At 30.9% G+C, this 26,734-nt stretch overlaps 5 protein-coding genes across 12 annotated transcripts; 4 read left to right on the top strand and 1 right to left on the bottom strand.

Moving 5' to 3' along the window:
- Positions 1-7,513: 7,513 nt before the first annotated feature.
- Positions 7,514-16,993, top strand: LOC127063591 (uncharacterized). 5 transcript variants are annotated; one of them, XM_050993578.1, is made up of 15 exons: positions 7,515-8,144; positions 9,092-9,235; positions 9,894-10,090; positions 10,289-10,430; positions 10,510-10,606; positions 10,716-10,904; positions 10,978-11,130; positions 11,216-11,492; positions 11,583-11,861; positions 11,939-12,146; positions 12,234-12,421; positions 12,508-12,800; positions 13,131-13,250; positions 14,205-14,387; positions 14,477-16,993. In XM_050993578.1, exons 2-15 carry the CDS (start codon positions 9,105-9,107, stop codon positions 14,633-14,635), a joined length of 2,616 nt encoding a protein of 871 aa, XP_050849535.1. In that variant the 5' UTR covers positions 7,515-8,144; positions 9,092-9,104; the 3' UTR covers positions 14,636-16,993. The 5 variants fall into 5 exon arrangements, with proteins under 5 accessions (XP_050849534.1, XP_050849535.1, XP_050849532.1 ...); XM_050993575.1 differs by having other exon boundaries at positions 13,131-13,412; XM_050993576.1 differs by having other exon boundaries at positions 7,515-8,201; positions 13,131-13,412.
- LOC127063593 (COP9 signalosome complex subunit 6) lies at positions 16,588-18,794 on the bottom strand. The gene is made up of 6 exons (XM_050993582.1): positions 18,627-18,794; positions 18,100-18,407; positions 17,735-18,018; positions 17,494-17,659; positions 17,224-17,417; positions 16,588-17,148 (listed from the first exon to the last, which is right to left on the bottom strand). The coding sequence occupies exons 2-6, from the start codon at positions 18,356-18,358 to the stop codon at positions 17,008-17,010; spliced, it is 1,044 nt and encodes a 347-aa protein (XP_050849539.1). The 5' UTR covers positions 18,359-18,407; positions 18,627-18,794; the 3' UTR covers positions 16,588-17,007.
- Positions 18,795-18,874: 80 nt separating this feature from the next.
- On the top strand, positions 18,875-21,239 carry LOC127063592 (translocating chain-associated membrane protein 1). The gene is made up of 7 exons (XM_050993581.1): positions 18,875-19,183; positions 19,602-19,781; positions 19,859-19,974; positions 20,049-20,261; positions 20,340-20,449; positions 20,528-20,815; positions 20,900-21,239. The coding sequence occupies exons 1-7, from the start codon at positions 19,052-19,054 to the stop codon at positions 20,995-20,997; spliced, it is 1,137 nt and encodes a 378-aa protein (XP_050849538.1). The 5' UTR covers positions 18,875-19,051; the 3' UTR covers positions 20,998-21,239.
- A 211-nt stretch (positions 21,240-21,450) lies between these two features.
- LOC127063240 (serine/threonine-protein kinase prpf4B) lies at positions 21,451-26,707 on the top strand. Of its 4 annotated transcripts, none has more exons than XM_050992703.1 (6): positions 21,451-21,719; positions 21,856-21,976; positions 23,671-25,400; positions 25,473-25,643; positions 25,711-25,851; positions 25,931-26,707. In XM_050992703.1, the coding sequence occupies exons 3-6, from the start codon at positions 23,685-23,687 to the stop codon at positions 26,090-26,092; spliced, it is 2,190 nt and encodes a 729-aa protein (XP_050848660.1). In that variant the 5' UTR covers positions 21,451-21,719; positions 21,856-21,976; positions 23,671-23,684; the 3' UTR covers positions 26,093-26,707. The 4 variants fall into 4 exon arrangements, with proteins under 4 accessions (XP_050848660.1, XP_050848659.1, XP_050848662.1 ...); XM_050992702.1 differs by having other exon boundaries at positions 21,851-21,976; XM_050992705.1 differs by lacking the exons at positions 21,451-21,719; positions 21,856-21,976 and adding an exon at positions 23,189-23,334.
- On the top strand, positions 22,226-23,338 carry LOC127063213 (phosphatidate cytidylyltransferase, mitochondrial). The gene has a single exon (XM_050992640.1). The coding sequence runs from the start codon at positions 22,226-22,228 to the stop codon at positions 23,336-23,338; it is 1,113 nt and encodes a 370-aa protein (XP_050848597.1).
- Positions 26,708-26,734: the final 27 nt, after the last annotated feature.

The raw sequence follows: 26,734 nt of genomic DNA, 5'->3' as shown, positions 1-26,734 counted from the left end.
CTTTGTTTCAATTTCCATCGTAATGTTGAAACGCGTAATGTAAATCTTTAAGTCGTGGATCGCGAAGAAAGTTATTTAATATCGTTCACGAACTCAAGTCTCTCCAACTGGGAGAATCGTTTAAAGTACAATCGTCTTTTTATTTGATTCGCATTCGAGAAAGCAACAGCAACAGCAACAGGATACAAAGGAAGGCAGAGCGTATCAGTAACTCTCGAAGAAGTAACTTGAGTATTTCGCCTTGAATTTACTCGTTCCTCCGAGCGTTACTCTCATCCTTTTTTCTCCTTACTTTTCATCCTGTAGCAGCACTTTGCATCGCCATCTTCTATTTCGACAAACTTTTCAAATCATTTTACATATACTTCCTTCTCACGAAAATAATGTATACCCAAATATATCGAATATACATAAATTTTATAATAGGTATAGATGATACATCGAATAAAATAAAATAAAGTAAAATTGTGTAATATATATATTACTCATATATATGATACCGTACAAAATATAAAATTTATATATATTCGATAATAGAATAAATGACAAATCAAAATTTTTATCTCTCAAAGTATGTCTATATTAATTAATTATGAAATCGTTATTAATTAAACTGTCTCCCAAAGTATCCGGAAATAGTCAATAATTCTAATATAAAATTAACATGTCACGAACAGGAAAATGAATCTGTTAAATCAATATCTATTATATATAATTTAATATATATATATAATAAATAATATATATGCAGAATGATTGATTATATTGACAATAAAAGTTAACAGCAATAAAACTTTGATGACCTTGAATAGTACTAGACAGAAAAGAATTTGGAACACGAACACTGGGAAACGAAGGAAAGAGCTCAGTAGTGATATAACTTACACTGACTCATCAATTAGGATCAATTATTCGATGCATTCATCGCCAGTCTCGACATTCTTGCTTTCCCTTCTCTCTTTTTCTTTTTTTCTAAATGCGTGTTCAACGGAAACTATATCGAACAATAGCATCTACGTAACTTATACATACATAACCCAATTATGCAACTTATCTATATAATTATATAATTATACTGCTATATATATTTTTTATTTCTTTTATTAACCCATTGACATATTAATTATTTTCCCACACTGAACGTTCCCGTTTTGTATACAATTATTTCTCAATTAATATTACTTAATGAATATTTTTGTTTAATTAATAATCTCTTATCTCCCATGTGTTGCAATAATGTATAAAATAATTTAAAAGTTAAATTAATAACAAATCGTCTGCACGATATTTCAGACAGTTTGACAGGCGGTTCTACATACTACCAGTGAATTAAATTAAAAATTTGTTAATGGAACGAAGTTATATTTTACTTTCTCCTTTTCTATAAAAAGAAAAGAAGAAAAAAAAAGAAAAAAGTAAAAGAGAAATTTTATTCGATGAATCAAGTTATCTAATAATTTGATTTAATTTTTCTTTGAAAATCTAATCATAGCCAATGGATGCAATACGGTCAGCACGACGAAAAATTTCAAAAGAAAAAGATCAAACGTGGAAAAGGACGTGCCGTCTATGAAGGAAAGCGAGGTAGAACAAGCAGGACATTTTGCAGCCAGTGAAAATTATTTATCTCTCTTGTGGTTAGGTAGCAGGCGTTGATAAATGTATCCTCACGAGAAATGGTTCTCTCACGGTCGAAGGAGTAACAGAAAAGAGAGAGAGAGAGAGAGAGAGGGAGAGACGAAGATAGATAAATAGATAGACAGAATGAGAGTGTATATATATATATATATAGGGATAGAGACGACAAAACGTTTGGGGTCCTTGAGTCGAAAGGGATGAAAAAAATTGTCACTCTCGGCGTAACAGTAGAATTGGAATAAAGGCGAGCATTACACCTCCACCACTATTCGTTCTTTCCCCTTTTGTCTCCACATCGTCTTTTCTCCTATTTCACGAATGCAACAGCGTTTTGTATCCTTCTGCTATTCGAAATATCGAAATAATTCATCGAATATACCTTCTGTCTCCCTCGCTTTCTCAATAACGCATCTCGCTTATATTATTGTCCCTGTAAATCTGAAGATCTCGTTTCTTTTGATTTCTCTCCCCCTCTCTCTCTCTCTCTCTCTCTCTTTTTCTGTTGTTTCGTGAACTCGAAGAGAGAATCTCATTAAAGGTAATTCGTGTCTATAAAATGTATTATAAGAATTTATGAAAAAAAGAAAAGGAAAAAACACAAGGAAAATAAAAAAAGAAAAAAAAGAATCATAGAGACGTTATTACCGAGAATATTCTGGCGAATTCCAGTTGCAGACTCAGGAATCTGTAAAGAACGAAGGAAACAGTTCTTCTTGAAGCGAGTATTAACGAACTGGAGAATCGTAGATATGATCCTAAGCAGATTTCCAATTAAAAATAATACTTGAAAAGAATGTGTCAGATATTTCCTTAAAGTACCTGTTAATTGGACAGTTGTGTTTTAATGCATTAAAAAAGTAAATAAATAAATAGAACTGGAAGAAAAAAAAATGCATATAATAATTCTCATTAATTTAAAAAAAAAAATTTTCTAGAGGATAATGCTTACACAGTTCGAACATTATATATTTCTTACTTATCTCACATAATTACTAAAATATATATATGTATATACATCATGCATTTTTATTACGTTCATTATTAAAAATACAATGTATATATTATGTATATATATTATGTGTTATTATCTCTTGCTTTCATATTACAATATAATATATACTATACATACATACTCTATTACTATTATCATATTATACAAATATATTATATCTCTAGAATAAAAGTAGGAAATTAGATAAGTTTTCTATGTTCTCAATTTGGAAGCATAATTTCTGTTTATTAGAAAATAACGCTAACACGCTAACATAATTTTTTTTCACTTATCTAAATATAATTAATTAAAAAAGTATATAGAAGCGTATGTGTACACATACATATATATTTATTTGTTTATATATACTATCTCTAGATTGAAAAGACGAAAAGTAAGTTTTCTATGAGGTCTCATGTTACTAGCAGGTCAATGGCAAGAATAACCGGAGGCAATCTCCCGAAAAGGAGTCTAAAGCTCGACCCACTTCTCTTATGATCAAAGAACAATGGTGGAAAGGTGTGGTGAGCGCCTTGCCGAGATACGAACCGGGCTCTACATTCATACAATTCGTCGGTTAATCCAGTTAGAAACAATTAGCTGATGTAACTCGTTCTCCCGTGTCTGCGTATCTACTACCACCCTTTCCTGCTGGTACTGCTCTCCTACTGTTGCTGATGCTGGTGCTGGTACTACTGCTGTTAGTGCTTCTGCTAGTAGTGCTGCTGCTAGCAGTATTTCTGGAAACTGCAATGCGGGCCGGCCAGGTTTCTACCTAGACTATTTCGAAATAGCTACAAAACAATATTTGTATGGCAATGGATCCATTCGCGAATAGCTGACACGATACGCCAAATTGAACAACGTACATATGCCAATGTATACGCGTTTCTATTCGTGTCAAACATATTTGCGGAATATATAAATAAAAGAATGAAAAGAATGAAATTGTAAGAGAACAAAAACTAAACTAATATACCGAACTTTGAAAGAATAACTGATCATTTGTTCTATACCGATAATCAAAGGTTCAAGTGAATAATTCGTCTAATTAACATTTTAATAGTATCTAATAGGATAATTTTCTAATCCAACGAGCATTCGTTCGAGATATAATAGGATGATCAAATTGATAATGAAGGCTGTCAAAAGATTTATTCAAAATGACGATCATTAATCGAATAAGTAAAATTCATTTGGAAGTATCGATTAAATTAATAATCTTCTTATCAGTTTTGATTTTTTTTTTTTCTTTTTAATACATTATTCATGGGGTCACGAGTATAATTATGTTTAACGTGCATGTAGTATAAAATTGTGATAGTCGTTATTATAATATTGTCGTGTTGGATAGTGTTTGTTTAATTTTGATATTACCAATTTTCTTAAATTTTTAATTTTTTAATAACGGTTTTAATTCGTTCGTAAACGTGACCGATGTTAAACTCATTATTTTTTGCGTATATGTACCAATCGGTCAACAATATATGTAATAATCATTTAACAGTAGGAAAAGCAAAAGGTGAGCTCTCGAAATGGCATCAACAGGTTCAAAGGAAGTCTTTCGTGAGTGCACACGACCGCAACACGTCAAACGAACTTGCTCTCGAAATATTTTTTCATCCCCAATCCTCCACTTTCTCCCCTTTCCAAACTTGCTTCGGGCTTCTCTTTTTTATCATCATGACGAGTTAATAACTTTCCTCACTTTATTCATTGGATATTTAATTATCTTTCGACGCGAAAAATATGTACACATACGCACACACATACATATATATAAAATAAAATTCCCTGACAGAGTTCGTTGCCATTTTATTTTTTATTTTATTTGTTTCATATTCCTATCAAGTTAACTTCTCGTTATTTTCCAATTTCTTTTTATTTTTGTCTCGAATCGCTCTAAATTGATAAAAAGAAAAAGAAGACTCGAAAAATAGAATAGGGAGTTTGACTTTTTCGGGATGTGTTTCAAGATAGAAACGAAATCGACTACGATTCGGTCGGTTAAAGCCAACCAAGGAAGATTTTCAGGGACACGTAGGAAGCATAATGTTTAACCTTAGTCTAGATTAAAGACGGTAAGAGAAGTATTTGCACGGCGTGCTTGTAGGGTACAACGTACTAACGTAGAATTTTCTCCTAACTGTAATTTTCACTCGAGGAAAGAGATTCGACGATTTTCTATTGATATTGTGAGAGGACAAAAGGAAATTTTCTTTCTTATCTTTTTTCACGAAATGACAGTAAAGATAAAACGACGAACATCGATGTTGATTGATTTTTTTCAGTTAATTTAAAATGCATTTTTAAATTAAAATAAAAAGATTTCGTTTGGAAATGATTGTTCCTCAAACGAAGGTATAATTCCAATTAAATTAAAATTAAAACGAAAGAAAAAGAAAAGAGAAAATTAATGAAAAAATGAAGAAGTGAACAATTTTCAAACAGAGAATCTGAGAATTTCACGAAAAATCAAAACGTACCTTTTATCTCCGATAAAAAAAAAAAAAAAGAAAAAAGCTGTGCTCATCTCGATCAACGATACGATTAGAGAGATTAAAAGAAAGGACGTAGATAATTGTTCGAACCGCGAATGGAAGTAAAAGCGGTCGGACAATATCGCACGACGGGAATTTAATAAAGGTAGGAGTCCCATGGACGTTGCGTAGAACGTGGCTAAAAGAAATGGACGTGGAGCGTGTCCAGCATGCATAGAACCACCTTTTGGCCGTCTTTATCTTCTTTTTTCCGACAATTTTCTTCTCCTCGAGCTCGCTCCCTCTTCACCGTTACTTACCCAGACTTATTATCCTTTCTTTCTTTCTAACTCTTTCTCTTTTACACTTACTCAACAAGACTTCTTTCTCTCTTTTTATTAGAGATTCGTTCGACTTTTCTTTCTCTCTTTTTCTCTCTCTTTTTTTTCTCTTAACTTACATTACAGGATATTCAGGATGATTTTTAAAAATTAAAACATTTAAATATCTCGAAAACATTTTCGAATAAAAAGAAATTCGAAACAAAAGTTAGTCGGTTCAAAAACAAACAACTTTCGTCTGACATTTTTTTTTTTATCCAGTCTCTACATCCTACGATATTAGAGTAAATATTCCATATATGTAGTAATAAATGACCCTTCAGAAAAAGTCTGATAGACCGCCAAGAGTTCGCATGGCTAAATGTTCCGGTACGGAATAATATAATATAAACTGTCTTGCTATATTTTCGAGTCAGATTACTAATTGGTACATATAATATTTTACTCGCTTTATTTGTCATTTGTATCCTTTATGAAAGCACTATGCGAATGTCGCTGTGTGACAATAAAAAAAAATTAATGAAATTAAAAAGACAATGTTGATAACTTGAAGATAATGAGTCGAAAATGCTTTTGTGAACCGGCTCGATGATGCGGAAACGCCGGCAACTCATCGATAGCCCAAAATATGAAAATTGCATTATACATAATAATTATGCATCAACTGATGATTTCATGATCATGTTTCGTTTTACATAAAACAACCACAACGTCCTGAATGGAAAGTTCGACATGGGTTACCGATGATCCGTGCGGCATTGAACATGATAATGCATTTGGCAAAAATGCCAAGTGATACGATCGTATTTGTTTCAATATATTACAGAATTCGAACGCATCGTTAATTGTAAAATGTGATATGAAGCTAAAACTTTTTAATTAAAATTTAAAGAATTCAATTAAACTGGTCAGCAACAAAAAGTTGCATTATATTATTGCTCGGTTTCTGAAGACCAAACCGATAAAAACAAACCACTAGGAAAAAACTGTCCACTACGAAAGAAACTCCCGTAAAAATAATACAATATTTTAAAATATTACATACCTTTGTATGATTCTTAACTTCTAATTTTGTACTATGCTATTATTAGAAACAATATATTTGATCTATATATTGATTATGCTCAGTCAATAAGATAGGGAATATATATCGCTGAGTTACCGGCCGTAAAAATAGGAATTTAATATTATCAATCGAAAAGAAAGGTATCTACTATTACTAACCGTTACCTGTTTGGTTGGTAAAGCAAAGAGCTACTTTTACTGACTATTTTTAATCCATTTTGCAAAACAAGATGCTGTACGTTTCTTTTAACCAGTCAATAAGAATAGTAATCATCATGTTCACGGATAAACGAAATAACTTACAGATATCGATGAATCATAATTGCATCTTGATTGCATCTTACTACCCATTCCGAGATTTGTTATCTTAACGTGAAACAGGAATTTGCGTGCTTTAAGGTTATTCACCATCTTTCTCTCGTAAACGTATGCAACTTCAGCAACAGGTATAAACAAACTATGAACTACAAATACAATAGAAAAACATTATTTCCACTAGTTTAAACCCACTCACGCATAACCTGACATTCGAGTTAGTGTGTGATAGAAATTTTTGTAATAAAGATTATAATACATCTGATAAAAGAAAGAAAAAAAAACTACATGCTAGATTATATTTCTCTGAAGATAAGTTAATTGAAAATTATTGGAAACTCGACATTATTTCTAATTTTATTAAAATTTCAACTTGTATATGTAAAAGTATTGAGTATTTAAAATTTTTTTAGCAAAAAGGAATCAATTTTAAAATTCGAGATAAATCAAAAAACGATTACCTTCGTCTCTTTACTTTTTCTTTAAGTCGATAAAATAGAAATCTGTCCATAAGTAGCGATTTTACCGACGCAGAAATTACTTAGGGTGGAACGTTTGAAACTTTGCAATAGAAATTGTATACATGTAGGAGTTTTGTCCAGGGCGCCGGCGCCGTTCTATAAATAACGAGATAGCGGGGTGGTGAAATGGAATGAATAGAGAGAGGGGATAGATAGTCCGGGTCTACGGGGACCGGCAAAATCTTACGAAGAAAACGACGTACGCACGTACGACGACGCGGCAGTAGTAACGTCCGTGGCAGTGCGGTCGTTCTTTCGTGCGCCCTTGTATAAAGCCAAGAAATAATATCATGCCATTTGATTTTACCCCTTTTCTTCTTTCCGGAATACGTTCAAAGAGAAATATATAGTGATTACAATCAAAAAAAAAGAAGGTCGGCCTAAAGTTTTAAAGGTTTTGAAAAAAAAGAAGATCCGTTGGAATAAAACAAATACAGATTTTGTGATAGTATAGGTTTTATCAAGAAAGAGAGAAGAGAGAAAGAGAGAGAAGGGTAAAGAGAAAGAAAGAGAAAAAAATAACGTGTGATAGAGGGAGAGATATCAGAAAAAGAGGGGAAGGTGTAGAAGGGGGAGGAAGTAATCAACTATGTGCCGGCGTTTCAAGGATCAAAAAAGGAGTTGGCCGCAGAGCGTCGTGCCTTGCGGCACCGGGACAACGCGTCTCAAGATCTGACTCTTCTTCGTTTTGAAGAATCGAACGAGCAAACAAGAATAAACAGAAATAAAAAGAAAGAAAGAGAGTGTGTGTCTGTGCGTATATGTAAAAGTGCCGGTGAAGAAGGGAGGAAAGGTGATTATATAAACGGGGTGATGCTCTCTCTGTTCAAGAAAATAAGTCGAGAGAGCGGTGCGTTGTACCTCGAACGACGTCCATCTCGCCCCTGCTACGAGAGAAAGCGCCTAATTATATATCAACGTGCATCGCGCATGCGTAGAATTTACGAAATGTCGCGGGACGTAACGCACCCTCTCAACTCGCCAAAGAGAACTCTTGTAACGTGGTCAAACGGGCTTCTAAATACATTTTTTTTATATTTCTTTTTTATTTTCATTACCTTTTTTTTATATATTAATCTAGACAAATAATAATAATACAGACAGTCAATTTTTAAAGATAAGGTTTATGATACTTATCCATAGCGAATAGAAAGTTTCATGAATAATTTTAGATCGATTAAAAGGACATCGTTATAATTATAATTGTTGTCATCATTATTGTCATCATTATTGTCGTTATTATCAGAATCATTATCGTCGTATTAACTTAAGGTGTTAATTTACTAGATATAGTACACCAAGTAAAGATTTTCCCGAGAAAGGCCCTTAGCAAGAGGGAGAAAAGGGTCGATATCGTTTCTAAGCATCGTTGCAACCTAATAGGCACCTTCGTAGACGCGCCTGTAAAAGTTCTTTCCTACGAAAAAAATTGACTCTCTCGCCATACAATATAATAATATCTATAGAATATATATATATAGGTATATATATATAGGTCAATACGAAATAGAACACAACTCACCGTGGGCTAGATGCCAAAGAAAATGTTAACTGACAATCGCGATGTCTCGTAAATTCGAACGATTAAAAAATACGCGTTTCACGATGTGAATTGGTTCATCGTAATCAATCTTCATCTATTAATAATGTTTTCACGATAATAGAAAATCATTTGAATAGGTGAAAAATATAAATTAAAAAAAAAAAGAACGATAAGTAAAATTTTGTTTTTTTCGACAGATTCTCATCTACGATGGCTTTAGTTATGCTTCCTTGCGATCTACCATGGTGGCCAGCTGTGGTAAAACAATTAGACAGAGCAGCGCTGGCCAAAAACTCTACGGATCTTTTGGACGCGATGCAGAGATTGCACGACATGTGCAAGTAAGCGTAACATTTTACGCATCTTATTGTATTACGTTACGTAGCGTTAAGTAAAAACAGAGAATTATAGACAGAAAGGCGCGCGTACACGTGCACGTGTATAGATATTTTGTTGCATTATTTAAAAATGATTTCAAACATATATATATATATATATATATATATATATATATATATATATATAATGAATGAATGAAAAAGAAAAAAGAAATAAAAAAGAAATAATTTCCTCTTGTCTTTGATTTATAATAATATTTCTCTTTGACATAGTTGCAAAATTAACTCGCTGAGATACGACAATGCACACGTACGCGAAACTATATTCGGTCGATGATCTCACGCCTGTATTTTATTTTGTTTGATGTTACTGCTCGGAGGAGCGTAAAATTTACGACGAACTTGTCGCGTCTGCGCATTAGAGAAACGTTTAAGGATCTCGTTAGTGTCTCATCTTTTATGATCCTCTTAAAAAGATATTCCTAAATCTTTTATGAAAAGGAATGACAAGATAAAATATAAAAATATAAAAAAAAATTTAACGATCAACCAGAACCAGTATTAAACTGGTTTCGATTTCGCGCCTTGTGAAAGATGACGTCTGTTTGTTTATTATTTCCATTTTATTTTCTTTTAACAACGGCGCGAATGTTCGTTTCAGCATAAGCCTAGATCCCGAGGAAGACATTCAAGATCCTGAGTTGTTCACAGGATTAGCAAAATTTCTCGATGAGGATCTCGATTCTATCGAACGTGAGCAGGTATTCAAAAAAACCATACCACGAATGGTAGAGAGAGCTAAATCTTTGAGATCTACGAAACCTCCTCAGGGCTTACACTACAGTCTGCAGCAACAGGGTAATTCATCGCAATATTTAACAAACAAACAAAAAAATGCAAAAAGGTTAAAACAAAAAATACATTAATAAATATTTCGAATTTTTTTCATTACGACATCTACGAACATTTACGATACATACATAATATATATATATATATATATATATATATATATATAAAATAATTTTCCATATTTTTTTTCTTTTTTTTATTTAGGAGATAGCGTCGAATACAGTTACGCTTTCGTCTCTTCTCTTATCGCTAACGCATTTTTCTCAACATATCCAAAAAGAACGACAAAAACACATCCCACACTAAGAGACTTCAACTTTACGAATTTCTTCAAACACCTTCACACGTGAGTCAAATCCAACTGAAATGAAAATTATAATAATGATTCTTTACGAAATATCGACGAAGATATTACTATGTCTTAGGAATTGTCAGAAAGCAAAATTGAAGAGCATATTTCATTACTACGATTATCTTGAAAACGAAGGTGCATTGGATGGGCGAGTGATTATTTCGAGACAGGTAAAATGAAAGTGCGTTTGTTGAGAATGATATGAATTAGGGTAAATAAGCATATGAAAGAGATAATTGAAAGGGGAATTATTTTAATTCGTTCGTTTATTGTACATAGGTAATGACGTCAAAACAATGGTTGACCATAGAAGATTGGCTCGAAAGTAATGTACCACTTTGTCCTTTGACGATTCGTCACGAAGGTCGTTTGGGAAGGCAAGAAACAGAAACTGTTTACGTCTGTTTCGCAAGCGCAAGATTTGGAGGTGGAGTACTCGACGGTGATGTTACGCAAGAAACCATTCATGTAAATAAATATCACTGTGTAATTGGTTAAAATGCAATATTAAATTACGAAAAAAAATCTTTCTCTATTCCAGCTAGCAACTCATCCAGAAATGATCGCAGCAATTTTATCAGTCGAGGCTTTGGAAGATAACGAAGCTTTGGTAGTGGAAAATGTTAGACGTATATCCATCATAAACGATCCCCATAACAGAGCAATATTCGAAGCTGTTCCCAAGCCTAATACCGTAATTGATTATATTGATTATGATAGATAAGTTGTTCATCTTTTTACAAATATTTTATTTAAATATTATTTATTTCTCTTTTAAGGTAACCATTTGCTGTATAGATCCAGAAGATTATTCAAGATTACCATTAACGCAATTCGAAGAAGACAACATTTTGAGAGAAATGAACAAGTCCCTTTTAGGATTTCGACAAAGACACGTACCGAGTAGCCCAACAGATCCGATCAAAACCGAATTAGATACCGATGGAAGTTTAGGAGCTCGGAGATTGTCACCGATTGGTGAAAGTTTTAGTAGCACTCCACCTGAAATTGAAAATGAAAATAAGTTTTATGAAATTGGTGATGCCACGAAAGATGGTTAGAAACTTAACGATTTAACAATTATTTTCATAGTAATATCTACTGTAATAATTTTGATTAGATCATTGCATTTCCTAATTGTAACAGTTGAAACAACGACATTTGGTGAATTGAGCAAATCACCGAGTGGTACTGAACTTCGAACAAAACCAAACGGTAAATTTGTTCGATCAGCGAGCCCTCGAAGAGTTTGCAAGGACAGCAGTTGCATGAACAAAAAAAATCGTTTTATTGTTCTTGGATCTAGCGGTGAAGTTTTACCAGTCACTCGGAAATCTCTTGGTCAAATGTCTGTTTACAGTAGTTGCAATAGTCAAAGTACGGATAGTTTTCACAGTGCAAAAGACACGATGGACGAAGAAGTTGGTACGTAGAAGAATGATCATTATTCTCAACTTTGTTTACAATTAGTACAATCGAGTAGAATTTTTTATCGATTTTAGACGAGGAAGAGCAAAAATTAACGAGGCGATACAGTTCGCAATTGGATACACCCGAAAGACGAGGTACATTTGCACAAAGATTAAAAGAAGCTCTCAAGCGAGAAAGTACAGCCACTGGTGCATCTACTTCCAATACTTCTTCCGGTGAAAGTAGTTATGCCGTTGGGATAAGTATCGCGGGAAGTCACGTCTGTGATCAAGATATCAAGTAAATCTTTTCAATTGATACTTATCTATTTGATACTTATAATCTCGTCTATTTAACTATTATTTAACGTTTAATCAAACGTTGTAGATTGAAAAGAGGAGGTTCAAGGGGATTCGTTCTGCGAGACGAAACGGTAGACGAAGATTTTTTGAAAGAGTCTTTGGAAGCAGAACAAAAATGGTTGGGTAGATTTCGACAAAGTCAACCTCCGGCATTTCAAAGAAGAGAAACCAATGCTAGCAGTAGATATAGTTTCAGTACAGAATATAATTCTGGTAAGTCAGAATACAATTTGTGCAAAATATTGAACTTCGATACTTCTGATATATTGATGAAACATTTTCTATTTTCATTCTATTAGACTTCTGTTCCGAATTAGAAGAAGTCTATGAGCAATTGTCAAAATGGTTGGAAGATCCAATCGCAGAAGATGAAAATCGTGAGTTGGATGCACGAGATAGAGCAGTCGTTAGATTCGCTGGTTCGTTGTTAAAAAGAGCGCTTAGCGAATCGTTCGCAGGTGTTCCAGTTCAAGAGGGTGAACCTCAACCTTTCATCGATTCGACTGATATAAATCAGAGGCACAAATTAGCTTTAGCTGTGAGAAGTTTAAGTTTAGAACTGGCACGTCAGAAAAGCAGAAGGCAGCAATCGGTAAACATTATTTTTTATCTTTTTAAATTTATTATTATGAATAAATGCTAAGCGAATAAATTCATTCTAAAATCGTACATCACCATAGAATGAGAGACGATAAAGATTTATTTTTTTTTTTTTTTTATATATATATATAACCCTGATTATAATATATAAAGTATGGAAAAATTTCAATACCATGTTATTAGCCCTGAAAATCATATTTGATAATAAATATATCATACAAAATAAATCATATGGTATAAAGTATGAGAAAATGAGAAAGAAATGAATATTTTCAAAGACTTCAAATTTTATTAGACACACATTTAAAGCTGTACCACACAGGTTTCTGAATCAGAAGAAATAGAATATTATGAAGATGCTCTGAGCGATGAGGCAACGATAACAAAGGATACGAAGGATTTTCAACGCAGGAAACTGCGAGCTGTTGCATTTACTTCTGAGGTATATCAAACCTTGGTCGATGATCATACTACTGTATATCTACCCAAGTCTATAGATAGAAAGATCTCTGGAACTGATGATAATATATCGGGATCGACTTGTGTCAATAATACTACGCATGGAAATCCTATAGAGAAGTCCATACAATGTTTAGTAAACGAAGTGAGCAGACTTATTCTTAGAGTCACAATAATGATATTGTGAATTAGTATACATATTTAACAATCTAATGCATGACACGAACGTAATAACGTTGACAACTTCAAACTTTTGTCTGATGCCTATCACTTCGATTCTCTATCTCTTTCTCTCTAAAGATATGTAATAAAAATTTGACAAATATACAAATTTTATATATATATATATATATATATAAAAGAATATATATATATATATATATATATAAAAGAAAAAACAAACACTTACATACAATATATATGTACTAATTATTCATGCATGATCTATATTAAGAATATTGCTTTCAGTAAACACTAGTCCTTAATAATTAACATAACATTTATCTGTCTCTCATTCTATCTATCTTACAATACGCTTTTCTTTTTCGTAAAAATTGATAACATATTTTCATCGTACGATAAATAAGTAATTATCTTCTTTTCTTCTATGAACCATTAATTCGATACAACATCGAACAACGATCGAACATCATTTGCTCACGAAAAGAATACTGTAATTAAAAAATTTAGATTATGAAACTAAGTGTTATCTTTTATGCTTCCTTCTTTTTTACAGTCTCACAATTCATTAACAATAATTCTCTTTTTCATAGATACTCATTTACCGCATGTCAATACACTTTTATTGAATATTACGACGATATTGACAAAGGCTACATATATATATATATATATATATATATATATATATATATATATACACACAAATGATACGTAAAATTATAAAAAGATAATGTCATAATTATTATATTTACAGATACCTCGAGAGAATAGTTCTAACATCGGGGGATTATTGTCTGTAGCAACAGGCAATTGGGGTTGTGGATCAAGATTAAGAGGTGATCCACAATTGAAGCTTGTCATACAATGGCTTGCAGCTTCTTTGGCAGGTGTACCAAGATTAATTTATTATACCGCAGGAAATTGTTCTTTATCTAAGGTAAGAATCGAATTAAATTTCAGGATAAGAATATATATAATTTGAAAAAAAAACAACTTTAAACTCTAATAACACTATTTACATTTTAGTTGGATACAATAAGTAGAGTTCTTCTAGATAGACATTGGTCAGTAGGTGATTTAGCTGCAGCTGTATTAAAGTTTTCTCTACAAGCCATTGAAAAAAGAGTAGAAAACAAAAGTAATCTTTTTGAAGAATTAATCGGTACGGACAAACTGAGTCCTTAGCCTGACCCAATGCTGTCCGTTTTAGTAGACATTCTTGCTACTATGATAGAGGACAGCTTACTAATGTCACGTGAAAAAAATACGGTATCAATAGGCGACGACAAATAAACATCGAGATTAATTTGGTACTAAAATATGAAACGAGGCTTACACATAATAAAAAAAGAAAAAGGAAACAGGTTTAAGAAAAAATAGAGAACGTAAAGATTGCAATAGATAAGACTAATATAGGTATACGATCGAACAAGATGTTGCTTATGTTCCACTCTTACATTCCATCTATTTGGTACACTAAAACTATTGTAAATATAATATTTTAATCAAATTTCTTTGTGATCTTATTAAACTAAGACTAAACAAATAGAATTTAAAACCATTGATAAGATTTTATAAAGCACCAGATAAGTCACGATTATTCCTATACTAAATCGTTGGAATGAAAGGATCACCTGAAGATAAGCAACTTCTTTTATTTTATCTTTCCAAGATTTAAACTCGATTTAACTCCAAAGGAAAAAGATCAATGACTTTATCACTTAGCATATCAAAACACGATGTCTCACAACTGCACAAGCTGTTGTACAAGATAGTCTATCAAAGTAAAAGTAGATATTCTGATATTTTCTGTAAATATATGAGAAACTGCATTTTCAGGGAAACAGGTTAAATGAGTATATAGGAGTAGCAGTATTCAAAAGAAAGAAAAAGAAAAAAAAATGATAATAACTTTATAGCACAGCTATTATGTTAGACAGATGTACAATATGATATATTAGTAACACGAATGTATGACATGTCAATTCTAATTCTTTGTTTATACAATGAAATATATTTGCATATAATAATTAATGAAACACAATATATACTAATCTATATATTTTATACAGTAAAATTTGCAAGACATTATATATATATATATATATATATATATATATATATAATATAGAGTAATTGCTAGTACAAGCAGAAGAATGGTACTTCAATATCAAAAGCAAAAAGCAAAAAAATGAGGAGAGAAAAAAGAAAGACATAAAATCCAAAATGTACTTTTCGTTCAAAAGAAAATAAGTTTACCTATACTCAATTTATACCCATATGGTCCAAAAATATCAGGAATATTTCACAAAATTTATATACATCTTTTAAGAAAATTCTATTTTCTGCAGCAGATATATCAATACTTAACGAGAAAAAAGTTCTACTTCTAAAGTGATATTTTAAGCGAACTCTGCGCTTATACGAACTTTGATTCATACAGAGTAATTAAGAATGCTGCTTTTACTATAAATAAAACTCTGCACAATACAATAAGCTCTAGTTAAGAATAATAAATAGTTCTAGCAAATAAGGTTGCAAACCTCAATCTCATGAAAATTGATGAAAAAATTGAAGGATTTTAATCAGAAAATTTCCTATTTGATGAATAATCTTTGTGGTTTACAACTTTATACAGCTGAGATATTATAACAATGAATAGAATTTTAGAAAAACTTTTTGTCATATTTTATAAACAAATATACAGGCTGCTTTTTATATATATCAAATAATTTGTATACATCTACTTATATGAATTAGATATTAATGTAGCCTGTGAAGGAAAATGCGTCTATTAACACAAGGTCTTCCATTACAAAACAACGAGTGAAAGTATTCATCAAAAAATTCTCTCTTATGTACTATTTACATGTATCTCATTTTTGAACATATTATATTATGTTTGTATTGAACATATGTGACCCTATAGATTTATGTAAAAACTATGAATTATTTTTTATATTATAATAACGAAAGCCTAAATTATTTCAACAAATTTGACTATAAATCGACACATTCAATTAGATAATCGACGTATAAAATTTCTTTGAATTATTGTTCAATAAGTTATATTAAATTGTTCTTTCGATATTGTTTATTACCTAATATAAAACTGAATGTGAAGTAAAGCAATATGATTCACACAATGCATCACAGGCTTTATTGACTTTACATCTTAAAGATAGTTTATATATCCTACAGCACAGTTAATGAGATACCGCATTCCTGGTTTATTGTTTCTAAATCAAAGCATATGAAGAAGGTATATAAATATTTTCTATAAGTATCATAAATACCCTTCGTTACGTTTTGCTTTTAACTTTTTATATAAGTGAAACATCTTACTTCAGTCAATTAACTTATAAAACTATAATTAAGTGTACCTGCTTAGTAGAGCTTTATTCCATATTCAATACAATATACTCCATCATTCTGCAAAATTTACTCACCAATTGCACTGATGATTTCATTTTCCAAATCCTGAGTTTATTATCTTAATTAGGTGTAAGAAAAGGAAAGTATAAAAAAAAAAAACAACAAAAAGTTCCATTCACTTATCAAAAAAACAAACTTCGCAAACGCCGACCAACACCTTGTCTATCATAGAGTATATTAAATTTGTTTACAAATTGATTTATATTATTGCAACCTTTGGTTATAATACCCAAGTATGTCATCAGACCAAAATCATTGCATTGCTGAAATAAAATATAAATAAATCATTGTACTTGCATAAATGTAATTTAGAAAAAAAAGCATATTTAAATACATACATTATAAAAGTCAGCTCTAAATTTAGGATTATTTAAAACAGGTAAACGATATCCAAGAGAACAGGCTGCTCTTAATACTTCATGATTTCCTTTTAATTCACCATTTTGTACTGCTTGTACATATCTTAATACTAATTTTACTCTCGAATGTAACATTTTGATAGCACTATGTTGAGCTGCCAAATGTTCTGCCACTAAAATATTTAACAAAAATTATATAAAATCTTAAAATAGAAAATTATAATTTTCAATAGACAAAAAGAATTTTACCTAAAGAACTTTCTCCCTGTTCGTTACTGCACATTCTTGCAACATGATCAACTCCAATCCTTTCTGCTTCTTCTGTAGCTAATGTATAAGTCAATGGAACAAATAGCATAGTAGCTTCTCCATTAACTAAATCAATCACAGACTCGTACATGGAAACAGATAATTGCTGTAAAAAATATACATTATATAGTATGTTTGTTAAGTTTTCTAAGAATCAATAGCTCCATGAAGTTTATCTTACGTCTGTATTTTTTGGTCTTGGATCCAATTTTAATAGTACTGGACTTTCATTGATTTCGCAAATCTGTTTGTGTACTCTAATATCTCTCTCGTTAGGCATATCTCCTGTAGTATACCATCCAAGAAAGTCCATTTCACTAAAGACTTGTTTAAATTGTTCCTCTTTTGTATTATAGTAATCCCTATCAATGATAACATCATCACCAATGCATGTAAACAATAACTCAAAGGAATTCATAATCTCTATATTACGTCCTTTTTGTTTTCCTATTAATGCTCCATATACTGAAAAAGAAATTTGTCATTTTAATCGTCCAATTATAAATTTAAGCTTATAAAAAAATAAATAACACAGGATCAAGCTACCTAATTGTTCAGTTCCTTCTTGAGCTCTTAATCTAGTCCAATGTTCGCTAACATTCATGATAACCAAAGGGTGTAAACTGATAGACACTGAACCAACTGTACCAGAAGATGCCATGACTTTGATCGCACTTGTAAGATTAGCAGATGCTTTGGGATCTCTTTCTGATGTATCTTCATCAACTTCCATTGGTACTTCCACCGGAGCTGCATTATTATCATCTACTTCCATATCGCTAGTTCTTTGCTTAGACTCATTCATGTTATCAAAAAGGCTGAATAGCCCTCTTGGACGGTATCTTTATCGATGCCTTAATAAAAAAAAAAAAAAAAGAAAAAGAAAAAGTAATATCAATGAAATGCGAAACGATTGCAAATAAACAATATAAGACTCTTCATGACATACAAAATTTACTATAGAAAATAAGACAAACAATATTTATTTTGTATGAATTTAATCACGCATGTGATTAATGTTAACCATCAATGATTTAATGGTTAATTTTATGGTGAAAACAATAATAACATACTTTTTGTATTTGTCTCGTTGCCTGAGAAAACAGAACGTTCTACGTTCACGACGATCACCTTAAATGTACAAAAAAGCAAGCTTATATGGAATAATAGTTCACTTATGTTCGCTAATTCGTGGTCGACGAGCGCGCTATCTAGCGTTAAAGATTGATGAAAATTTAGGATACACTAGCTCCGCGTGATGTATAAAAAAGAAACTAAAGTTGATGATTATTAAAACGTTAACACACCTCCTATCGACAACGTGGTTGAACGTGGTCACACGCTTTTAAACCGGAGCCACGTAAGGTGGTGAACGGTAGCAGTAGGTTTAGTAGTCTGTCTGAATGAGGTGGTGAGCAGCGGCAGTAGGATACGAGGTGCCGCTCGTAACACTACGATTTAAAACTATCACGTCCAACAAATCTGATTTTTTACAAAAATGGTTGCGATAAAAGGCCGAAAAAATTCTAACAAGAATCCCCCGATATTCAGTCATGAATTTATCATTCAAAATCACGCCGATATCGTTTCCTGCGTGGCTATGGTTTTTATAATCGGTTTAATGATACAGGTCAGTGTCCGTATTATTTGGTTCATCTACACAGTGTCATTAAATAGACTTCAATTTTTCATTATTTTTTTTTCTATATATTATTTCATTTGTATATGTTATAAATATCACAAAGTTAGTGTGAAGACTATTAAACAATTCAATACAAGTATCTGACTTTGACAGTCAGATGCATAATGAACATATGTTACTCTCTGACATGAATTTCTTTAGTTTAATTCACTCGTATTTTTATAATTCGTATTGATTAGTAAATCATCATCGATGATTGGAATATCTTAAATTAAAAGTTGAATTTAATTTTATTTCATTTTATAACATATTGTTTCTGTATATAAATAGATGAATCTTTAAAATAATTTTTACAAACATATTGATTTTTTCTTAAGATTTAAAAATGTTTACACGTAAATTGCAGGTTACATCACCATGGGCTTATACATTTATTGTCATACATCATAATATATCTACAGCAACTACCGATGATCTGACATTACCACAAAAATATACAACTGGTTGGAAAGATGCATGCGCTGTATTTTTTTATTTCTTAATAACAATTATAGTACATGCTGTATTCCAAGAATATATATTTGATGTAAGTATCCACTTGTCAAATTTATTATATATAGAAAAAGATTTTTATATTATAAAGTGCTACTCTATTCCTTGTAGAAAATATCAAAACGTCTTCATTTAAGCAAAGTAAAACTTGCAAAGTTCAATGAATCCAGTCAATTGATAGTATTTTATCTACTGTCATTTATTTGGGGTATTGATATTATAATCAGGTAAAATTTATATCTCTTATTAAATGTTTATTTAAATAGAATCTCTATATTTATTATATTTATTAATGTTTCAGAGAGAATTTACTCTTGAATATAACTTCTTTATGGGTTGATTATCCAGCACTCTTATCTTTCTCCTTAAAGTTATTCTTTATTGGACAATTTTCTTACTGGTTACATTGTTACCCAGAATTATATTTTCAACGAGTAAAAAAAGAGGACATTGCACAACGTATTATATATACTACCATAGGATTGTTCTTCACTTTTACAGCCTATTTCTTGAAGTACGATAATTTTATAATTTCGTTTAGATACTTGAATATTTTATTAATATTATTGATTTTTTATTATTATTATTACAGTTTCCAACAAGTAAGCATAATACTATTTATCCTCCATTATACTGGAGATATTTTATTGCATACTGCAAGAATTAATCATTTTATTAATCAGAAAGAAAATATAACAAGAAGTGAGTTCCATAAATCATTTACATTCTATATGCACATAATCTCATTAATTGAAAATTATATTATTAAATTTTTTACAGTTTTGTTCCTGATTGCCAATTCAGTATATGTGTTTGTTCGTATTGCATCTATAATGCTTACAATTTTAGTATTTTTGTATGGATTCAATCAAATTGAAAGTTCATTTGATTACTCCACTGGTAACTTCAATATTCCTATTGTACAATACACTGTTTTAAGTGTCATTGTATTTTTCCAAATTTACCTCTTACATACTTTCATCATGAGACAAATTAAACGTGCTCGAGAAAATACAACTCCTGTCGTTACAAAAGTAAAACCAAAACAAAAATTGAAAAAAAAGGAAGGTAAGTCTGAATATAAAATAAGTGAAGATATTTCGGTTTAAAAGATATCTACATTTGATATTTAATAATGATCTGTATTTTTAGGTAAAAAATCAACCTTATCTGAAGATGATGAATTACCTGAAGTAGATCAAGCAACTAAAAAGAATTTAAGATCTCGTTCTTCTACAAAAGCAAAATAACTTCTTTTTATATATATACATAATTAATAAAACTGTATAAGGCTGATTAGATATCAGATATCATTCACTTACGTATCAACAGTATCAAAGAATGAATATTTCGAAATATATAGGTTCTTCCTTAGCTATAAGATTCATAAAACAAATTAAATTTTAATGTACTTCAAGGAAATCATAAAAATATCTTCACAGCCTATGTATATCGAATATTCTAATTACGAAAATAAGATCTTTTTGTGTAACTATCGCATTTGTCATTTTCCCAATTCATCAGAATGATATACAAAATATTTAATTTCTTTTTTTAATATTAAAATACTTTTTTATCCCTAATAGATAAGAATATTTTTTCTAGAAAAATTTTATCGATAAAAAAGGTACAAATAAAAGTTGACGGTAGCGTCATCTGTAACGAAAATATGAAAGCTAATCGAAAACTTGTTCTTTTACGTACATATACGTATGCGTGTTTCTTTGATTATTTCTCGTATGATCTCGTAGAAGATTCATAAAGCTTATTGTCCAAATTTGTAATGTGCGAAGTGTGTTTCGTATGAAATGTGTGAACTTATATTTAGAATCTCTCGTATAAAGCTATTAAATTTTTAAATTTTATTTGTTTTATTCGACGGTAGAGAAGAAAATTTGGTATAATTTATATCACTTTTTAAGATTACGACACGTATGTGTGCTTACATCAGGATAAGTAATATTTATCGAGGGTGTGTTTTTTTCTTCTACACATTTTTTTATTCTCATCTATGTTAACTTAATTTTTCATTTATTTGAATAATGTTTTGTATTTAGTAAATATCTCATAGTCACGTCGATATTTCATTACTTGAATTTATAGGTTAGGTGGTGAATGAACCTTCGTTGAAAAAGGAAGCAGATAGTGGCAAATCTCGTTTGTCTTGTGTTCATCCGTACGGACGGCCTTGGAAGATACCATTCATGAAGAATTATCATAACAAAACAGGTGCCAATTACTTAAAGTATTGTCCAACAGTATATTTTATTGACTCTGAAAAATTGCCACAAATTCCTATGGTTTGCGCTAACATTGACCCCATTAGGAGGTCTTTAATATCAGATAGTATCTTAAAATACAGATATTTATAAAAAAAAATTAATAAAAGTAATATTTATATATGACTATAAGAGAAGTACATAAGATAGCAGACGTTTAATATTTTTGTAAACTTTGGTTAGTATTTTAATCTGCAAAATGCTAGAGAAAATATCTGAGTTATCTAATTTGAGAAGAATTCTTAACGAATTCCCAAAAAATATAAAATTCTGCTTTGCATATGGATCTGGTGCATTTAAACAGTTAAACAATCATGATAATAAAATGTTGGACCTTATATTTGTTGTACAAAATGCAAACAAATGGCATGCGGATAATATAAAACTTAATCCAAAACATTATGCTATGCCATTGAGGTACCTTGGATATAAATTTATTACCAATGTACAAGAAAACTGGGGTGCAAAAATGTATTACAATACTTTGGTAAAAACAGTCACAGGACAAACCATTAAATATGGAGTAACATCTGATATTTCTCTAATAGAGGATTTACTAGATTGGAATGATTTATATATAGCAGGAAGATTACATAAGCCCGTAGAAGTATTGGTAGAACCAAATGAACATTCTCAGATACGCATGGCTCTTGTGCAAAATTTACATTCTGCTGTTCGCACAGCACTTTTATTACTTCCTGAACATTTTACTGAAATAGATTTTTATAAAGTTATTGCTGGATTATCTTACAGCGGTGATTTTCGTATGATTTTTGGAGAAAATAAAGAGAAAGTGCACAACATTGTTGTTCCACAATTACAAAATTTCAAAGAATTGTATGCACCAATTTTACAACATTATGAGCAATATGTAGATTTTCCAAAATCTGAACAAATGACAGTAATATGTCAACAAGATACAAATCCAGCAACTAAAGTACATCACTTAAATCAATTACCCCGAACACCTCAAATAAAGCTGGTAAGAGCATGGTCCCTAGGTCCAAGATCAAAGGATACGGAAGACTGTTTACGTGCTATTGCACATGATCCTGAATGCTGTGAAATATTGGAACGATGTTTAAAAGAAATCGTCTGGAAATCTAGTGTTACTCAAAGTTTAAAAGGAATTGTGACAGCTGGATTTATAAAATCCATTAAATATAGTGGTGCAAAAATCAAGAAGATGTTACAGTCAAACTCGGAGACGAGTATTCCTCTTGAATCAAAATCAGAAAAAATTAGCAAACTAGTTGACACTGTTGTGAAGAAGCAAACAGAGGCTAAGGACACTGAGAAACGCCTAGAGTAGTAATTACATCTCTTCTAGTTGTATTTTGAATCTATCATCATATGTAAAATTTTCTAACATCTGTGTAGTAAATAAAATGGTCTAGTACTATTGCATTTCTAACTTTTCTTTATAGCTATTACTTAATGCCTGAAATTCGATGTTTTAATATCTCAATTATGTTAATCAAGTGTTCTTTCTTTTTTTTATTTTTTAATTTTATCAATATGTTTTAATATCAACAAAATATTGTATGAATCTTCACATAAAAATCAGATTATAAAGTAACTTTCTGCATGTAATGTACATTATGTTAATTAAAACTGATACTTATAAATTTGTTATATTTTCAGTAAATAATTAAACTATGACATCGATGGATACGGATTCCGAAAGCCAGGATAGTGATGATGGACGCCGATTTCGTTTCGAAGCTACTCGTAAAGATGCGGCTATAATCCCAGACACCGTGAGTAAAGAGAAGTCACCTAGGAAGAAATCGAAACATAGATCCCATTTAGAGGATAAAAGTTATCACGATAGAAAAGAAAGATCTAAACACGAAACTAATAGAAAAGAATCTCAACGATCAAGAGAACGAGACATAGATGAAAAAGAGTCTAGGCATATTGTAAAACATGCAAAATATGGAATGCATAAGGATTATAGAGGTACAAAAGAAAGCGATTCTGCATCAGGCGAAAAAAATCTCAAATATTCAATGGATTCAAAAGAAAGATCCAGAGATTTGAAGCACTCTAGAGAACGAGATCGTAATGATCATCGTAAACATTCCCGAGAACGTTCTCGCGATAGAAGTTACGATGATAGATCATCGGTTGACAGATACCGAAGCAAGTATCACGATAGACATAAATATTCTCGACACAAAAGTCGGGATAGATCGTGTCAATCAAATCGATTAAGATCGTCAGATAATGAAAAATCTCGAAGTGAACATGGAAGACACGAGTCGATTAAAAAGACCAAAGATAAACGACTACAGCATTTAGAAAATGAACATAGTGCACATGAAAATGTTGATCAGATTCATGATGATAATGGATCTCATTCAATGTCATTAACTAAAGTTTGTAAAGCAGCTACTCCATTAGATATACAAGACTGTAAAGATTTAGATTTATCAGATTTTGATGTTTTATCGGAAACGGACGAAAATGTATCTGATATTTCAGATTCTAGAAGTTTGTGTTCATCTTCATATTATCATAAGACCAAAGTAAGAAGAGAGCACTTAAAAAGCCAATATGAATGTGTAAATAAAAAACAAGTAGCACCTGATCAGGAACATGTGGAAGAACTACAAAAGGTAAATTGCAAGAACAGTATAACACTGTTGAGTTCAAGTAATAATAATCCTAGTGCCATTTCAGATACTTTATTAGATTTCATCTCTTTAGAACCAACGTCTATAATGAACAAACAGATGAAATCATTACAAGAAAAAGATGCAGAATGTGATACACTTGAGTCTAGTGAAAAAACTAATACTTGTGCATATGGACCAGTGTTACCACCACAGCTTAAAACATTTAATGAACAAAAAAGTACAAATGTGTATACATCCTTGTGTACAGAACAACATGAATCTAAAAAAAATATCGTTAAAGATATTAGTGATAAAGATAATATAACTAGCATTGACTTTATTGGACCTTGTTTGCCAAAAATAGAAAATACTTCGGACAATTATGAAAACTCAAATATAATGAGTGCTTTAAATTTGGAAGAAGAAAATCAGGAACATCAAGAACCTCACAGTCCATCAAAAAATATTGATGAATCTATGGATGATATTGCTGCTTTTGGACCAGCATTGCCACCTCATTTAATTAAACAAAAACAAAATGAAGAGGACACAAAAAGTAGATTAATAGGCCCTATAATACCAGAAGATATAAAACTACTTAATGAAGAAGAACGTATGGCTTTGTATTCACAATTTGAAGATGAAGATACAGTAACATCTTCTTTAATTCATCATAGCACTGCAAATAATGGCCATACTTATCAGGAATTACAAACTCCTGGAATACATTATTTTCATGAAATTAAACAAGATGTAAGGAAAACATATCACGTTACAACTATTATGGTGCTGATATATGTATATTAAAAATATTTATTTTTTAAGATTGCCGAGGATGTAGTACACAAACGTGAAAAATGGATGATGGAATTACCTCCAGCACGAGCAGCTGATTTTGGATTGCGTGCGCGAAAATTTAGACTAAGGCCTGGACCAGATATGTCTGATAGATCTTGTTGGACTGATACTCCAGTGGAGAAAGCTCGAAAACGAAAAGTATATCTATTAAATAATATGGCATATGTTTTAACATTTTAACGACTAACTGTTTTTATTTTATTAGTCAGAAGAAGAAACAGCAGCTTTACGTAGTGTAGATAAATCAGATTGTATTGAGTTACTTAAGGAAAAGTCGAAGAAGACGAAAAAACAAGAAAAATCTTTGCTGGAAATACATCAAAGCAAACTTAAGAAGAAAAGAAAGGTATTTTTAATATATTTATATTTACTTGAAACTGTTAACTTGATTATACATAACAAATTAAAAAAAAAATATTTTATAGAAAGAAGAAAAGGAAGCTAAAGCAGCAGGATTACCAACTAGGAGGCCGTTCGATCGTAATATTGACTTGCAAGTTAATCGATTTATGGATCATTCACAAAAGAGATCTGTTTTAATGAAAGCAGAAATGCTGAATGATAGATTTTCACGTGGGCAGATATAATTATTATAACTAAAGCTTAAAAAACCTCTTGTACATTTTGAATTTTAATTATTATAATTAGTTGCAGCTGAGTGCCTTGAAGTGTAGCAATAAAACGATTTTCATTGATTCAAGGGATATGTAAATAGTTTTAAAAAATATTTAAACTAACAAGTGGTCAATTGTTTTAGTACAGCAGTGGTTTTATTTAATACATTGGGTGTATATGTGCAAGAGGACATTTTTCTAAACTTTTATTAGATATTAATTTAAATATGTATACTTTGAATACTTTTCCATGTTGATGGTTATAAATTTTCAGTGTCAGCTAAATAAAATTTAATATTACAGTATCATTGCCTTATGGAACACTTGAGAATAAGGTGTATTGATACATGTATAGTTATAAATTTACAAATCTAATAACTTTTAAAATGAATATTATTTCAAAGTAACCAAAATTTACTTTGTTATATATTTATATATTAAATTTGGCTAATCATTGTTCTTATAAATCATGTTAATTTATCATGTATATAAAATAGCACTTTGTATTTATACAATACAACGATAGTATTAAATAATTTATTATATATATAATTATATTTTAGTTTCTACAGCACTGAAAAATAAATATTCCTGATATTTTATCCTCATTATTAT

Source organism: Vespula vulgaris, chromosome 4, assembly GCF_905475345.1.
Source record: "Vespula vulgaris chromosome 4, iyVesVulg1.1, whole genome shotgun sequence".
Lineage (NCBI taxonomy): Eukaryota > Metazoa > Arthropoda > Insecta > Hymenoptera > Vespidae > Vespula > Vespula vulgaris.
Note: the sequence above shows the minus strand (reverse complement) of the source record. Positions and strands in the feature narration are given on the sequence as shown.

Excerpts from the sequence above, each read along its gene's own strand:
- LOC127063592 (XM_050993581.1), top strand. The coding sequence starts at position 19,052 with ATGGTTGCGATAAAAGGCCGAAAAAATTCTAACAAGAATCCCCCGATA. Across the intron at positions 19,184-19,601 it reads TAATCGGTTTAATGATACAG|GTTACATCACCATGGGCTTA; the intron begins GTCAGTGTCCGT and ends CGTAAATTGCAG. Across the intron at positions 20,262-20,339 it reads TTTACAGCCTATTTCTTGAA|TTTCCAACAAGTAAGCATAA; the intron begins GTACGATAATTT and ends TTATTATTACAG.
- LOC127063240 (XM_050992703.1), top strand. The coding sequence starts at position 23,685 with ATGACATCGATGGATACGGATTCCGAAAGCCAGGATAGTGATGATGGA. Across the intron at positions 25,644-25,710 it reads AGAAAGCTCGAAAACGAAAA|TCAGAAGAAGAAACAGCAGC; the intron begins GTATATCTATTA and ends TTATTTTATTAG. Across the intron at positions 25,852-25,930 it reads AACTTAAGAAGAAAAGAAAG|AAAGAAGAAAAGGAAGCTAA; the intron begins GTATTTTTAATA and ends AATATTTTATAG.
- LOC127063213 (XM_050992640.1), top strand. The coding sequence starts at position 22,226 with ATGCTAGAGAAAATATCTGAGTTATCTAATTTGAGAAGAATTCTTAAC.
- LOC127063591 (XM_050993575.1), top strand. The coding sequence starts at position 9,105 with ATGGCTTTAGTTATGCTTCCTTGCGATCTACCATGGTGGCCAGCTGTG. Across the intron at positions 10,905-10,977 it reads TTACGCAAGAAACCATTCAT|CTAGCAACTCATCCAGAAAT; the intron begins GTAAATAAATAT and ends TCTCTATTCCAG. Across the intron at positions 12,147-12,233 it reads GTCTGTGATCAAGATATCAA|ATTGAAAAGAGGAGGTTCAA; the intron begins GTAAATCTTTTC and ends CAAACGTTGTAG.
- LOC127063593 (XM_050993582.1), bottom strand. The coding sequence starts at position 18,358 with ATGAATGAGTCTAAGCAAAGAACTAGCGATATGGAAGTAGATGATAAT. Across the intron at positions 18,019-18,099 it reads AGAAGGAACTGAACAATTAG|TATATGGAGCATTAATAGGA; the intron begins GTAGCTTGATCC and ends TTTCTTTTTCAG. Across the intron at positions 17,149-17,223 it reads TTAGAGCTGACTTTTATAAT|CAATGCAATGATTTTGGTCT; the intron begins GTATGTATTTAA and ends ATTTTATTTCAG.